At 48.4% G+C, this 13,435-nt stretch overlaps 1 protein-coding gene across 2 annotated transcripts in view; it reads right to left on the minus strand.

Moving 5' to 3' along the window:
• Positions 1-13,435, minus strand: part of RASSF5 (Ras association domain family member 5) — a 69,061-nt gene that overhangs the window by 25,078 nt on the left and 30,548 nt on the right. The window contains exon 1 of one of the 2 annotated variants that reach the window (XM_033093132.1): positions 3,244-4,058. The exons of the other annotated variant lie outside the window; for it this stretch is intronic. Coding sequence (XP_032949023.1) covers positions 3,244-3,363 — 120 coding nt within the window. The 5' untranslated portion in view covers positions 3,364-4,058. Of the gene's footprint in view, positions 1-3,243; positions 4,059-13,435 lie in introns of those variants that run through there. 2 annotated transcript variants of the gene reach the window in all.

Consider the following 13,435-nt stretch of genomic DNA (forward strand, 5'->3'; position numbering starts at 1 on the left):
AGGGTCAGATCCCAGACAGAAATAAAGGAGCAACTGGCTTCGCAGTCACCAGCCCTACAAATTGCCAAATCCTGCCTTTTGTAGGGCTAAAACAGAAAAATGTCTGGGCTGGAAGGCCAGAGATGTAGGCTCTCTCCCTGGGTCCACCATACACTTGCTGTGTACTTGTACTAACCCCCAACCCTCAAGACTCTGATATGTTGGACCGGGGTGAGTGTGTGTGTCTTACTGAGAGCAGCTCAGGCTGTACTGCTCAGCACACATGGGGGTTCCCCCCAAGCCACCAGGAGCCAGCCCCATTTTGACACGCACAACCCAGGGAAACGTGACCTAATTCTGCCCAGCCAAGGGGGAAAGTACCTGGAGAGCACAGCCTCAGCCTCCTGATATTGTGTCTGATGTGACTCAAAACCTCCCTGCCCCTTTCAGATGAGGCACAGAACCCCAGAAAGCAGCCATTTTCTGAAAGAAGCTAGGGCCCAGGGCCTTTTCCCATGTTCTCTCTTGCTGTCTCTCCACCTTCCCACCTCCCACCAAAGGAGTTGGAGAGAGGCCTCAGGGACTCCTTGGAGGCAGGACTAGTGACGACTCCCAGGTGGTGACACCAGAATGGCAGCAAGACTTCTCCACAGTTCTGCTGCAGCCAGGCCAAGGCCCAGCGGCAGATTCAGGTTGTTCCAACAAGGCTATTTATAGAAGCCAGCTCGGCCTCTCCCTCTCCCTCTCCCCTCTCCTGGATGGGGGCCTCAGTCTCTCAGTGACTGGGAAACACATAATCGCCTTTCCTTGGAGACAGGAAAGAGAAATTCTCTCAGGAGCTCAGATGTGTTCTCTCCTTGGGTAGGAAAAAAGCACTGTTGGGGTCAGAATGGGGTTGGGATCTGGCAAGTCTGTTTGAAACCCTTTCCAGAAGTGCTCCCAGGGAGAAAATGTTATTGAAGGTGGAAAAACACTTAGAAGGATGAAAGACCGGAACATCTGGATGAGGCTCACCCAGCTCCTCAGTCAGCACACACACCCTTCACAGGCTGCTCCTCCTTCAGCCAGTGGGGCCACCCCAGTGCTTGTCTACCCAGCAGAGGTGGCCCCATCCCTCCTTCCCTCCCGCTCTGGTTTGTGCTGCATTGAAGGCTAGTCTGGTGCTGAGGAAAACTGTCCCGGCAGCAGTTCTGAATCTCCAGTCAAGAGTCTTCTCATATGTATGTAGTTAGGCAGAGGCCAGGGATAAGAGGGCCATGCCCACCACCCTCCCTTATCACTTTGTCTGGGAGTATAGGCTTGGGCAAAATAAGGTAGGGAGATATGCAGAAGCCTCCTGGTATGCAATGGATTCAAGAACCAGACAACGTAAAGAAAGAGTTGATGTAGGCACCAAACCAAAGGTACATTTTCAGAAGTGAGGCTAGGAAGGAGAGTTTGGGGGGAATGAAAAGAGAAGGCTGTTTGGGCCAAGAAACAAGTCCTTCCACTCCCCCAACACCACCACAGCACATTTTCTTGTTAGATAGTTCCATTTTTCCCAAGAAATACCAGAAACTGCTACCTTTTCATTTGCCAAGTGAAAGGAACGCCAGCTCTGTGGTACGTCTTCCTCCACACAGTCATGCAAAAGCCCACCTTGTGAGACCACGGGCTTACAGCCTAGCTGATAGTAAACAGGCAGCTAAACTTTGTCTTAAAAAACGGGAACCATTTCCTTCCCAGGCAGCAGCAAAACTCTCTAGAGCAATGGTTCTCAGCCTCAGCTGGGTTATCAGAATTACCTGGGGAGTTTTTCAAGATCCTGATGCCAAGCCACACCCCAGACAATTCAGACTCCCAGGAGTGGGACCCAATACCCCAATTTTCTAAAGCTCCTCAGCAATTCCAGGGTGTAGCTAAGGTTGAGAATCATTGGTCTGATGACCCCAGACAGCTGGAGTGCGTGCATGTGTGTGTGTGTGTGTGTGTGTGTGTGTGTGTGTGTGTAGGGGTGGTCCACACAGTCTGGCAAGAACCCCAAGAGACAGTGAGATACCTTTCCCCTGCAGCCATGCTGTTCTGCATGAACCCTGCCTGCAGCCCTTCCTACCCCTGCCCCCAGCACTCAAGCCTCTTGAGGGCATGCCCTAGAAAACAGGTGTGGGTTTGTTGGAGGGGCTTGTTTTAGTGGATTCCCTCAAACACAAAGATCAAAACCTCTCCTTTGGTTCTTGGGTGTCCTCTCACAATTGAAAGGTCCATTTGTTTGACACCAGGACCCAGCAAATGCAGGGCCTACAGGCAAGATGAACTATTAACAAAGGAGGCTCCAAAGTCAGGCCTAGGGAAGTTCTTGGTTAATTCTACACGGTGTAGGGCTGCTAAATTAATGATGAGCCTGAACACACCTGTGAAATTTAACAGCTCACTTATATAGGTCTACAAACAGCTCCTTTTAGGTAACATCTCCAAAGACCTGGCTTAGAGCCCTCTCATATAAATAACAAAACAAATAAACAACTAAGCAGAGCTCTGTTGCCACTTCCACCAAGTCTGCGGCAGTTTGCTGCCTCTGGACAACTACCATAGGAGAGTGCAGCCAGGGGACTCAGGCATGCTGGCTGTTGTGCTGGGTGTCCAGAAGCTGGCACCGTTAGGAAGCCCATATAACTACATTGGAGAACACATGCAAACCCCTTTAGATTACTCCCTATCAACCCAGGAAATTAATATGGTAGAAGGAGAACAACCTAGGAGAGAAGTTTTAATTTGCTTCTAAAAACACCCTGGACTTCTGCAAAGTTGCTGGACTGTGTTTTAAGATGGTTTCTGGCCACTCACAATACGGAAGTCTCAAGCTATGAATGTTTATCCTACGGAGGAACTGGGTGTCATCCACTTTCCATCTAGAGCTTCAAGGCTGGGATTGGGGGAATGAAACAGAGCAGAGCCCGGTCACTCTCCCAGGCACCGGTGAGCACGCAGCCTAACCAAGAGCCAAGCGCTGTCCCCAAATCCTAGAGACCATTTTGAAAAGGTCCAGGGACAGGAAATGCTGAACAGAGCATTAAAAAGAGAATTTGGTTTCCTGGTGGTCCCCGGAGAGCTCCAGACCCAACCCTTGGTCTGCTCAGCCAAGTTCGAGAGGGTCCCTATGGCAACTGCACACTCCGGTAACACATGGCTTTGCCTGTTTGCCAGGAGCAAGGTTTCCCTTCTAGGCCACAGAGGTTATTCTCCCCCCAGCGTCCATGAAAGTCTCTCATATTGGATTAAGGTTACCTTCGAAGGATGTTTGCTCTGCACATTCCTGAAGAAGGTGGTCTTGGCGGTGAAGAAGCAGTCCTCTAGTTCCTCCTCCAGGCTGCAGTACCCACTGCTCATGCTGCTGTCCACCGTCATCTAGCCGGGGGCCGGCAGAGGCAGCCGGCGCATCTGCTGGGCCGGCTCGGGATGCGGCGCAGGGAGGTGGGGACCCTCCCGGGCTCCACCGCTTGAGCTCCGAGCCCGCCGGGGACCAGTCAGTTACCGGACCAGGGGGAGCGGGCGCCGGCCGCCTTGGTTTCTCACCCTGGGCTCCGGCGGCGGGGTAACCTGCTTCCTTCCCGGCGCGCCGCCAGCGGCTGCGAACACGGGGTCGAACTGCCTCGCTCCCCGGCTCACTCGGCTTCTGCGGTTTCATGTCCTCGGCGCCGGCTCCCTCCCTCCGCCCCGCGCGCACGGAGCGCCATCTCGACACCTCCCCCGCCTCTCGGCGCCTTTCCTGCCCCCTGGTACCACGCAGAGCATTCAGAAGCCACTTCCTCTCACAAGGTTCCTGAAAGCCGCGCTCGCTCGGCTGTCACGGCGCCCCTCTCTCTCCTCCCGCCCCAACTCTGCGCCTCCTGAGCCAACTGGGTACCACTGCACCACAGTGGCCAGTGGACCTAGGGCACCACAGATCAGGTGATGCCAGTAAGGAATAGAGCAGGCTGGACCTGAGGGGGTCAAGTCCCTCTGTCCCCTCTTCATCCTCCTGTAAACATTCTCATCACCCCTGATGGCTCATGTTCACGGGTTTAATGTACTATAATGTCGACCCTGCCCCTCCTCCCTTCCCCTTATCCCCCTCCTCACCCCTGGCTCTCATCCCCCATTCGCTGGGTGAAGGAGCGAGGTCAATCAGAGTAGTTAGAGAAGTAACTGGAGAAGAAGCAATATTTTAACTTGGAAACGCCAGAAGAAACTGCAGGGGCCCCACAAACATATGCAAATCATATGCAAAGTTATTGCAACCTGGAGAGCAAGCCCGCCCCCTTCCACCCACAAGGGAACTTGGCCTCAGGGAGCCTCAGAATGCTGAGGGAGCGCCCAGACAACACCCAAGTTATTTGTGCATTTTCATGACAGCCTAGCCAAGAGGGGGGTCTCTGGCAGATCTTGTCATTACTGTCAAGGACTGCTCATTTAGGTTTCCTCATCAGACTGAGTGAAGGAACACCTTCCTTGACCAGGGCGAATCCTTCACAGCAATTAGGGCAAACCCTCCACCCCACTTCCCAGATCTCATTTGAATAATAGTAATTATAGCGTCCAGGGCTTGAACAAAGGCTGAATGTGCCAGGTGATTTACATGCAGCCTGTTACTGAACTTTCCCAATAGCCTGGAGATAGAGATTAGCATTCCCATTTTATGGATGAAGAAACTGAGGCTCAGGGTTACACAGAATACGTGTGCTGGGACTCAGACCCAGGCCTGTCTGATTCTTGGGCCACTGTGATACTGTTGCTCAGCAGAGATGGTGCTGTTTTGATGTGCCTTCTGCCCTCTTCCAATACAGTGAGGCCTGGAGTCCCCAAAAAAGAAGACAAAACCTTCAGAGCCTGGCAAAGCGAGGGGCACTGTGCTTATGGGGTTTGATGGCCTGTGGACCTTGGAGCCCTGGAGAGTGGCTGAGAGAGGTTATCAGGACTCTCTCCAAGTCTGTGTGGCTTTCCCTGCAGTTCTGAAGCAATGTAGTGCTGGGGCATAGGTTGGGCGCAGGGCTAGACTCAGCCCCAGACACCAAGCTGCCAACTCCATTTTAAGCTCTGGTTACTTTTATGAGGAACACACTCCTTCTCCCACCTTAGCCAAATCTGTCAGTTCTAGGGAGGGTTTCAAACTGCAGCCCAGTTTGGCTTCACCCTCCCACACAGTCTTTTTCCAGAAGCCTGTGAGGACCTGGCAGGCACAGACTGAGACAGCTGAGAGCCAGTACCCTAGCGACTGGTTACCCTGGCTCAGGAGACCCTCAATACCAGTAGCTGCCTCCCTGGGCAGGGAGATAATAAGTGGAGGCAGACAGCTGGGTGGGGGCTGGGGTGAGCTAGGAGTTGTTTGCGATGAAGAGCTCACATTAATGGGGTTGAAGGTAGGTTCTGGCTTTATCTGGAGGAATCTTATCTTCAAATTAGTATTTTAGAGGATGTTTTGGGGGGTTTTTCCCCAGAGACAGTGGTTCAGGCAAAGGAAGCTGGTATTAGCCTCACCAGTACCTCAAGTCCAAAGCCAGAATAATGAATGCTGCAAAGACGGGAGCTCTGCATGATCCTTGGGCCTTCAATAACAGCATACCTGCTTTGTCCAGCCAGCAAAGAAACACACTTTTCTTTATAAAAGGAACTTCTTGCACAGTGGGAATCTGATACTTAAGGAAAAAACAGGTACCAGATTCTTTGTGTCCACACTGTGTCCTTGGAGTCACACAGGGACCTCTGCAAAGCAATTGCAGTGCTACACATTCAAAATATGCAGTCTTAAAAAACAGCTAATATCAACCTTTTTTAAACACCAAGCCAAAGTACCCCAGGAGTCAGCATGAGTTTCTCCTTGTGAGCAACAGACAAGATGCCAGACCTGATTAAGAAAAGTTCTAAGTGACACTGTGTTCTTTTAGAGAGCTGCTCCAGACTATTCCAAGTAGTATGAAAACTTGATGTCTGAAGAAGGCTTTTCAAAGCCCGTTTTACATCCATTACTCCATTTAGGTTCCTCTATAACGTTGAGAGCAGGTATTAACCCTATTTTACAGATGAGAAAACCTAGGAAAGCAACCCGTTTCATCACAGCTCATTACTTTCAAAGTCTCTTAACTCCTAGTTAGTGTCTCTTTCCCTGCCCCACTCCACCTGTCAATGAACTAGGTTTGGAAAGAAGCCACATGTAAGAAATCAGCAAGACAGACTGTGCTGGCAAGGACCCTAGGACTAGAAATCTGCAAAGATCATATACAATACAATAAATTGGCCAGCTTCCAGGAGGAAAAAATCCAGACTGAAGCTCCAGGGTCCCAAAGGGAGGAAGACTGGATTCCTTTCAGTGTGTAATGACCCTGTCTGCACCTCTTCCCTAAGAAGAACCAACAGTAGTAATAACCCTGGGGGTGGGGATGGGACGGGAGACGGCACAGATGAGCCTGTGCAATAGCCTTTTATGTCGCTGGCAGTGAACACGCAAACGATGGGAGCCGGCTGTTCTTGTCCCTGGACCCAGGAAGGGAAGTCCGAACCATAAGCTTCACATCCGAAGCCTTAAATCCATGGTATCGTGCTGGGGTTCAGAAAGCCCCACTGAAATGGAGAATCGGTGCCGTTCCTGTCTCAAAGTGTTAAATGAAAGACATTATTTTAAGCTTTCTTTTTCTCTCACATGTGATCCTGACACGTGGCCAGATCCCACTGTTAGATCCATCCAGTGGTTCTGCATGTTCCAGAAAAGCTGAGATACATTACTGGAAGTCTGGAGCTGGTATTCTATTCCTAGCTCCAACTCTAGCTTGATACGGAACAACTTTGAGCCTCATGTTTCCTCATTTGTCCAAATGAGATCAGATTTGGGGCCTTATGACCTGTCAGTGTATTCAGAGGCTAAAAACTGGGCTGAGGTGCCATTTCACCCCTGAAATATATTTTAAAATCATTATTAGCCAGTATGTGCACGCACTGTACTAGTAATAACTTTATAAGCATCATTTCATTTGATCCCTACAACAAACTGATGGTGAAGCTACAGTTCTTATTTTCTGTTTTACAAAGAGGAAAGGAGGTTCAGGTAGGTGAAGTAACTTGCGCATAGTTATACATGCTAGTTAATGGTAGAGCCGAATCAACCCAGGTGGTCTGACTCTAGGACCCAGGTCCTGGAACACCCTAATCCTGAGTGTTTAGCCTGTGACTGCTCTCATCATAACAGCCAGATTGCCTGAAATTGCAGCCCTTCACAAACAAGTCAGGGACTACTTTCTCAGTACACCTGTGTCCCTGTCTTCCCTTTAGCTTATTACCGTGTTTCCCCGAAAATAAGACCTAGCTGAACAATCAGCTCTAATGCGTCTTTTGGAGCAAAAATTAATATAAGACCCGGTCTTCTTTTACTATAAGACTGAGTCTTATAATAATAATAATAATATACTATAATACTGGGTCTTAGAGCTGATTGTCGGCCTAGGTCTTATTTTTGGGGAAACACGGTAGGGCTCTCCACGGTTTAACCATTGACTGTTTCCTCCCATTATGTGTCCGTGTCTCCCCAGGAGCGGAGTCTCATCTGTGCCAACCGTGTCAGCTACACCTCCCAGACTCATGTCTCAGAATTCTCTCCCTCCCAGATAGCTCCTGATGGACACCTGCTCACTGAATACCCAACCCCTCCCGTGCAGCCTCGCTTTCTGTAGGTCCCAAACTGAGCTCACTATTCCCTGCCCCACCTCCACCTGCCGCTCCTCCTCCAGTCACTCCTATCTCCATGAGTGCCATAGCATAGGTCACTGCAAGGCCTTGCAGTAGTTTCCTTTGTCCCCATCTGTGCCTCCTCCAAACTCCTTGCCCCCTTATTGTTCAAGTTACCATTCTAGACCGATATCTGATCAGAGTTATTCTAACATAGAACCTTCTGTTCAGATTTCAACTAATAAATATTGAATAATTACTACGTATCAAGCTCTAGCTGCTTACTCTTTCATTCATTCATTTAACAAATCTTTACTGAGCACCTTCTACATGGCAACCACTAGCCTGGGTGTTCCACTACAGACCTGAACAAGACATAGTCCCTGCTTTTCATAATGTGCAGTCTAATAGAATGATATGAAATAAGAAGTTCTATTACAGTTACCAAGCTCTTACACATTTCATTATCTCACTTAATTCTCACAACCCTGCAAGAAGGTATTTTACAGATGAGTAATCTGAGGCTCACAGTGGTCATAGAGCAAGTAAACGGTAGAATCAGATTTCAAACCCAGAGCCTCTGGTTCTGACAAGTTTCCATGAAAATTGTCATGCAGCGTGTCAGCTCCAGTTCCCCGCACAAGAACACAGGATATGGTGAGGCCAAACAGTAACACCAATGGAGCCATAGATAGGAGAGTTATACCACTATAGTCTTGCTGGTGGCTGGGTTGGAAACACAGGAAGCAGACTTCACACGATCCGCAACCCACCGTCCACTTTTCTGCCAACGCACCAAACAACTAACCCCCTACTGTAGCCACGGCAGCTATATCAGTGGCTAATGGCTAACCGGTAACAGCTGATGGCCACACAGCCACAGCAGATGGCTATCTGATTACAACTGATGTCCATCTAATAATCAAGCCAGCACCTTTCCACGTGAGGCTGAGAGCCTGGAAACTGCTCTCTAGGACTCTGTCCCCACAATTGTCCTTCCTCCAATGACTCCCCAGTGCCTACAGCAATATTCCAGGCTCCTGAGTGGGTACTTCAAGGCCTTTTACAACATGTGCCCAGCCAACAGTTCACACTCATCTCCAGCCACAATCAAGCATCCCTCGTTATAGCTGCACAAAATTTGATTCACTTTCCCAGCAGCCGCCCTGCCCTCTTGTGGTTTTGCTTTTGACTGTCAATATCCTCCTTGTACGTCCTACCAGCTTCTTGACACATATTTGTCAATAATGACCACACCTCCCACACTTTCCCCAGCCTCTCAGAAGCAACACCTTTCTCACTGAGTACCCAGTCACCCCCTACCCTGAGAGCAGTAGCATTTGATAGCATGAAACCGGCTGTGCACAGAAAGCTCAATTTCTCCCCAGATGACTTCCTGTTGTAAGAGGTAAGCGGATGCATACCATTTAGGTTAGACTCAGGAGATTCACTTTCTTGGGGGTTCTAGCCCACACTGTACTTCTCTTGCTTGGCTGCCAGGCTAACAGCTTCGACAGGGCCCTGGCACCTAAAGACACTGAAGACGGTTACATTAGCCATACTGAGCGGCTTTGGCCCGGAAGATCTCATGCTGGGTCTGAGCCAGGACCAGGGAGTCTGCCTTCTAATTGTTCTCCTTTAAGGAGACCAGGAAAGCACAAAAGGTGGGTCTGTCCAACAACACCATCCCTCACATGCCCTTCTCCAGACAAGGCCAGTCGTCCAATGGCCAGGACAGTGCGGTCAGTGGTGTGAGATGTGAATAACTCTTGCACTATTACACACAGAAAGAGGGCCTCAGGCCTGACCTGGCCCAGCTGGAGGTCATCTCAGGTAGCCCACTGTTTCCAAGGTAGAATTACAGGCTGGGGCTGTGAGGGGCACAGAGAAATGTCTCCAATGCTTAAGGATTTCTAGAGAAATAAGTACTAGAGCTCAGTCTCAACCAGGAAGCCAGGATCTCAGGTGCTTCCTGGTTGGGAAGGCTTTCTGCTCTGCTTGATCAGAAATGAGCTCCCATGGGTTGGCCTGAGCTGGTCAGATAGGCCTTGGGGCGGCTCCTATAAGAGGTAGCTGTCTAGTAGTGTCTAATTACTGTCAGCTTTGGCCAGCATTTCTGGCTTCTAGAGTGTGGAGGGAAATCTGTGGAGGGAGGAGCAGCTGTCCCAGATGTAGCCAGAGTGGAGAGAGAGAGAGGCTGGAGACCGGCTCCATCCTTTGGCACATGTGGGTGGGCTGGCAGTAAATAAAATGAAATGGAATCATAAAATATATTCAATCAATCCAAAAGAAAGCAGAAAAAATAAGAAAAATGGAACAAAGAACAGACAGGACAAGTAGAAAACAAACAGCAAGATGACAAACTTAAATCTATTTATATCAATAATCACATTAAGTGCAAATAACCTAATTAAAGGGCAGAGATCAGGCTCGATTAGAAAAACAAGATTCAACTATTTGCTGTCTACAAGAAATGACCTTTAGATGTAAATATAGAAATAGCCTAAAAGCAAATGGACGAATGATAATCAAAAGAAAACTGGGGTGGCTATATTAATATCAGACAAAGTAGATTTCAGAGCAAAGGATATTACCACGGATAAGAAGGTTATTTCGTAATGCAAAGGCATCAATTAACGAAGAGGACATAATTACCCTAAATGTTTATGCACTGAATAATGGAGCTTCAAAATACAGGCAGATAGGGCCGGCCCGGTGGCTCAGGCGGTTGGAGCTCTGTGCTCCTAACTCCAAAGGCTGCCGGTTGGATTCCCACATGGGCCAGTGGGCTCTCAACCACAAAGTTGCCGGTTCAACTCCTCGAGTTCCGCATTGGACGGTGGGCAGCGCCCCCTGCAACTAGCAATGGCAACGGCAACTGGACCTGGTGAGCTGCGCCCTCCACAACTAAGACTGAAAGGACAACAACTTGAAGCTGAACGGCACCCTCCACAACTAAGATTGAAAGGACAACAACTTGACTTGGAAAAAAGTCCTGGAAGTACACACTGTTCCCCAATAAAGTCCTGTTCCCCTTCCCCAATAAAATCTTAAAAAAAAAAATACAGACTGATAGAACCATATGGAGAAATAGGCAAATCCACAATTATAGTTGGAGATTTCAACACTCCTTTCTCAATAATTAATAAAACAAGTAAGAGCACATGGTATGCTTCAACAAATGTTAGCTACTGTTTTTATCAATCACAACTCAGTTTGATAAACATCTATGGAGCATTTTGGAAGGGACTCAAGCCCCTAAATCCCCTGAAAGGTGTGCAGGTATCTATCTAGAATATTTGTTAGGGAAGTAGGGAACGCCCTCCGGAGGGACAGGCCTCTCCCCAAGGCTCTCCCTGTCTGGCTCCCCGGCTCCCCCTTGTGGTAGTTCTGGGTTCAGCACGTGGCCGCTGGACGAAGGGCTGGGGCAGGACTGACCCCAGGTACTTCCACCTCTGAAAAGTTCTGGAAAGGCAGAGTCTCAGTGTCGCGACTGCGGGAGGGAGCATAGGCCAGGAGCCAGGAAAATCAAGCTCTCCACGTCAGCTGAGTCACCGTTCAGAGGCTGCAGAGGCTAAGGGAGATGGTTCCATAGGAAGCTTGCAAAGGAACGACAGCGGTGGGGTAGCTGGCTGGGGGTGGGGAAGGGCGGTGCGGGATGGGGGCGGGGGTTGTAGGTAGAAAGGCAGCAGAGACCTATGGGGCTGAAACACCAGCAGACCAGGCTGATCCACCCTGAAGCTTTGAAAGCCATCTGTCCCTTTGGTGAATGGGGACAGGGTCTGGGTCTTTTTATCTACAGAGCAGAGCAATAACTTGAGCCTCAAAGGAGGGGATAATCGTCAAGTCTTGTAGCAGTAAGTGCCCAACCACAAAGTCATAGCGTCCTGGTTTTACAGCCAGGAATAACCCATCTTTCTGGACTTTTGGAGAGTTGGCAGAGCCAGACCACGAAGGGTTCTTGTGTTAATTCAGTCTAAATTGATTGAATTTGAGGGCAACAGAGAGCCACTGAGGATTTTCATCAGAAGGGTGACATGATAAAAAATCCAGTGAGGCGGTTAAAGGCACCTGAGGCAGTGCTGGAATGTTACCGGGTGGTCCTTGCCTCCTCGTGTACACATGCTGTCACATATTTTTTCTCATTGAAGACTCACAACCAGTCTGCCTACAGTCCCATTTCTCAGAGGGGAAACCTGAGACTCAGAGAAACTAGGAGGCTCGTCCTGGGTCATATACCAAGTATGTCGTCTACAGGCCAGGGGTCTTTCTTTTGCTTAAGAAAATATTTATCAATGAACACACAATGCAATGTACAGATGATGTATTATGACATTGTACACTTGAAACTTATATAATCTTATTAACCAATGTCACCCCAATAAAATTAATTAAAAATTAAAAAAATAAATACATAAAAATAATGTTATACAAAAAAGGAAAATATTTATTGCCTTTTAAAAATATTATACTAGAAACATGTGACAGTATCTAGTTATTCAAACAGCACCAAAGCAAACAACAAAAGCTGAAAGAGTCGCACTCCACCCCTTTCAACTCCCACCCTTCCCAAGGTGAAATCTCTTCCAGTGGTTGGCTGGGCATCATCCAGACCCTTGCCCTGCATTTACATACACACATGCACACACACACACATACATACATGTGTACAAAACACATATGTGTTCTGTTGACTGGCATGTTTTCACTTCACACTATTCCCTACCAGTACATATGGATCCATCCATCTCTCCTTTGGACGAATGCCTTGGTATGGCACTTGGTATGGAGGGCTGGGATTTCCTTCCTGGCTCCCCTGGAGCTCTCTCCACTGCTCACAATGCCCCTTAGGCACCAGCTGGACCCAATGCCCTGGTAGTCCAGGCACCAAATCACCAAAAAGAGTAGCTTCTGTACGCAGCATTTCCTATTAATGACGCTGAGGATTTTAGAACAGTACCTGGCTCAATAAATATATGCATAAGGAATTTGAGGCCGTCCTTAGACACATTCTCTTTTAATTTTAGAGATTAAGTATTAACTTAATGTGTGTCAGGAAAAAATGCTAAGTCTATTAAACAGTGATTCAAGGACTTTAAAATTTTTCTTTAACAAAAGTTTAAGTTTAATAAAATGAATCTATTTAAAGAGAAATAGTAAGTAAATAATAGCACAAGTGGAACATGGATATGGTCAGAATCCTAAGTGGAAAGTGCCTGTGTGAGGTTTGGGAACTGCTGTGGCAGCCAGGGACCTGGGAGCCTGCTGTCTGCATGCTGCTCCTGAATTCTGGAGGGCCAGGAGGAGGGGGAAAGAACCTGGGCCTGTTTGACATAAGAAGACTCAACCCCTAGCTGTAAGTGATTTGGGTGGAAGAAAGAGTGCTTATGTTTTTATCATCTCTGTGCATTCCCGGTACCAAGAAAAGTGGCAACAAAGGTCAAAGGGACAGAGCTGCCAGGATCCCCTTGGGCTATAGCAGGTTATGAAGAGAATCAACAGTTGGGGGCAAGGATTTCTTCCCTTGGGGTCTAGTTTTCCAAAGACAATGAAAGGACTGGACCAAATCAACAAAGTTCTCACATCATCATAAGGGCACTGAGGAGCCCGTTGAGGGTGATTTTATCACAGGGGTGACATGGTAAGAGCACCCTGAAGACCACCTGTAGTATAAAATCTTTGTTTGGGGCATGCCTCCAAATAAAGGAACTGCAGCCGTTTGGGAAATTTATTGTGGTCTTCTGCCAATGGCAACCACGTTCTCTAGGAAACAGGCTTAAACTGA

This window comes from Rhinolophus ferrumequinum, chromosome 22, assembly GCF_004115265.2.
Source record: "Rhinolophus ferrumequinum isolate MPI-CBG mRhiFer1 chromosome 22, mRhiFer1_v1.p, whole genome shotgun sequence".
Taxonomy (NCBI): domain Eukaryota; kingdom Metazoa; phylum Chordata; class Mammalia; order Chiroptera; family Rhinolophidae; genus Rhinolophus; species Rhinolophus ferrumequinum.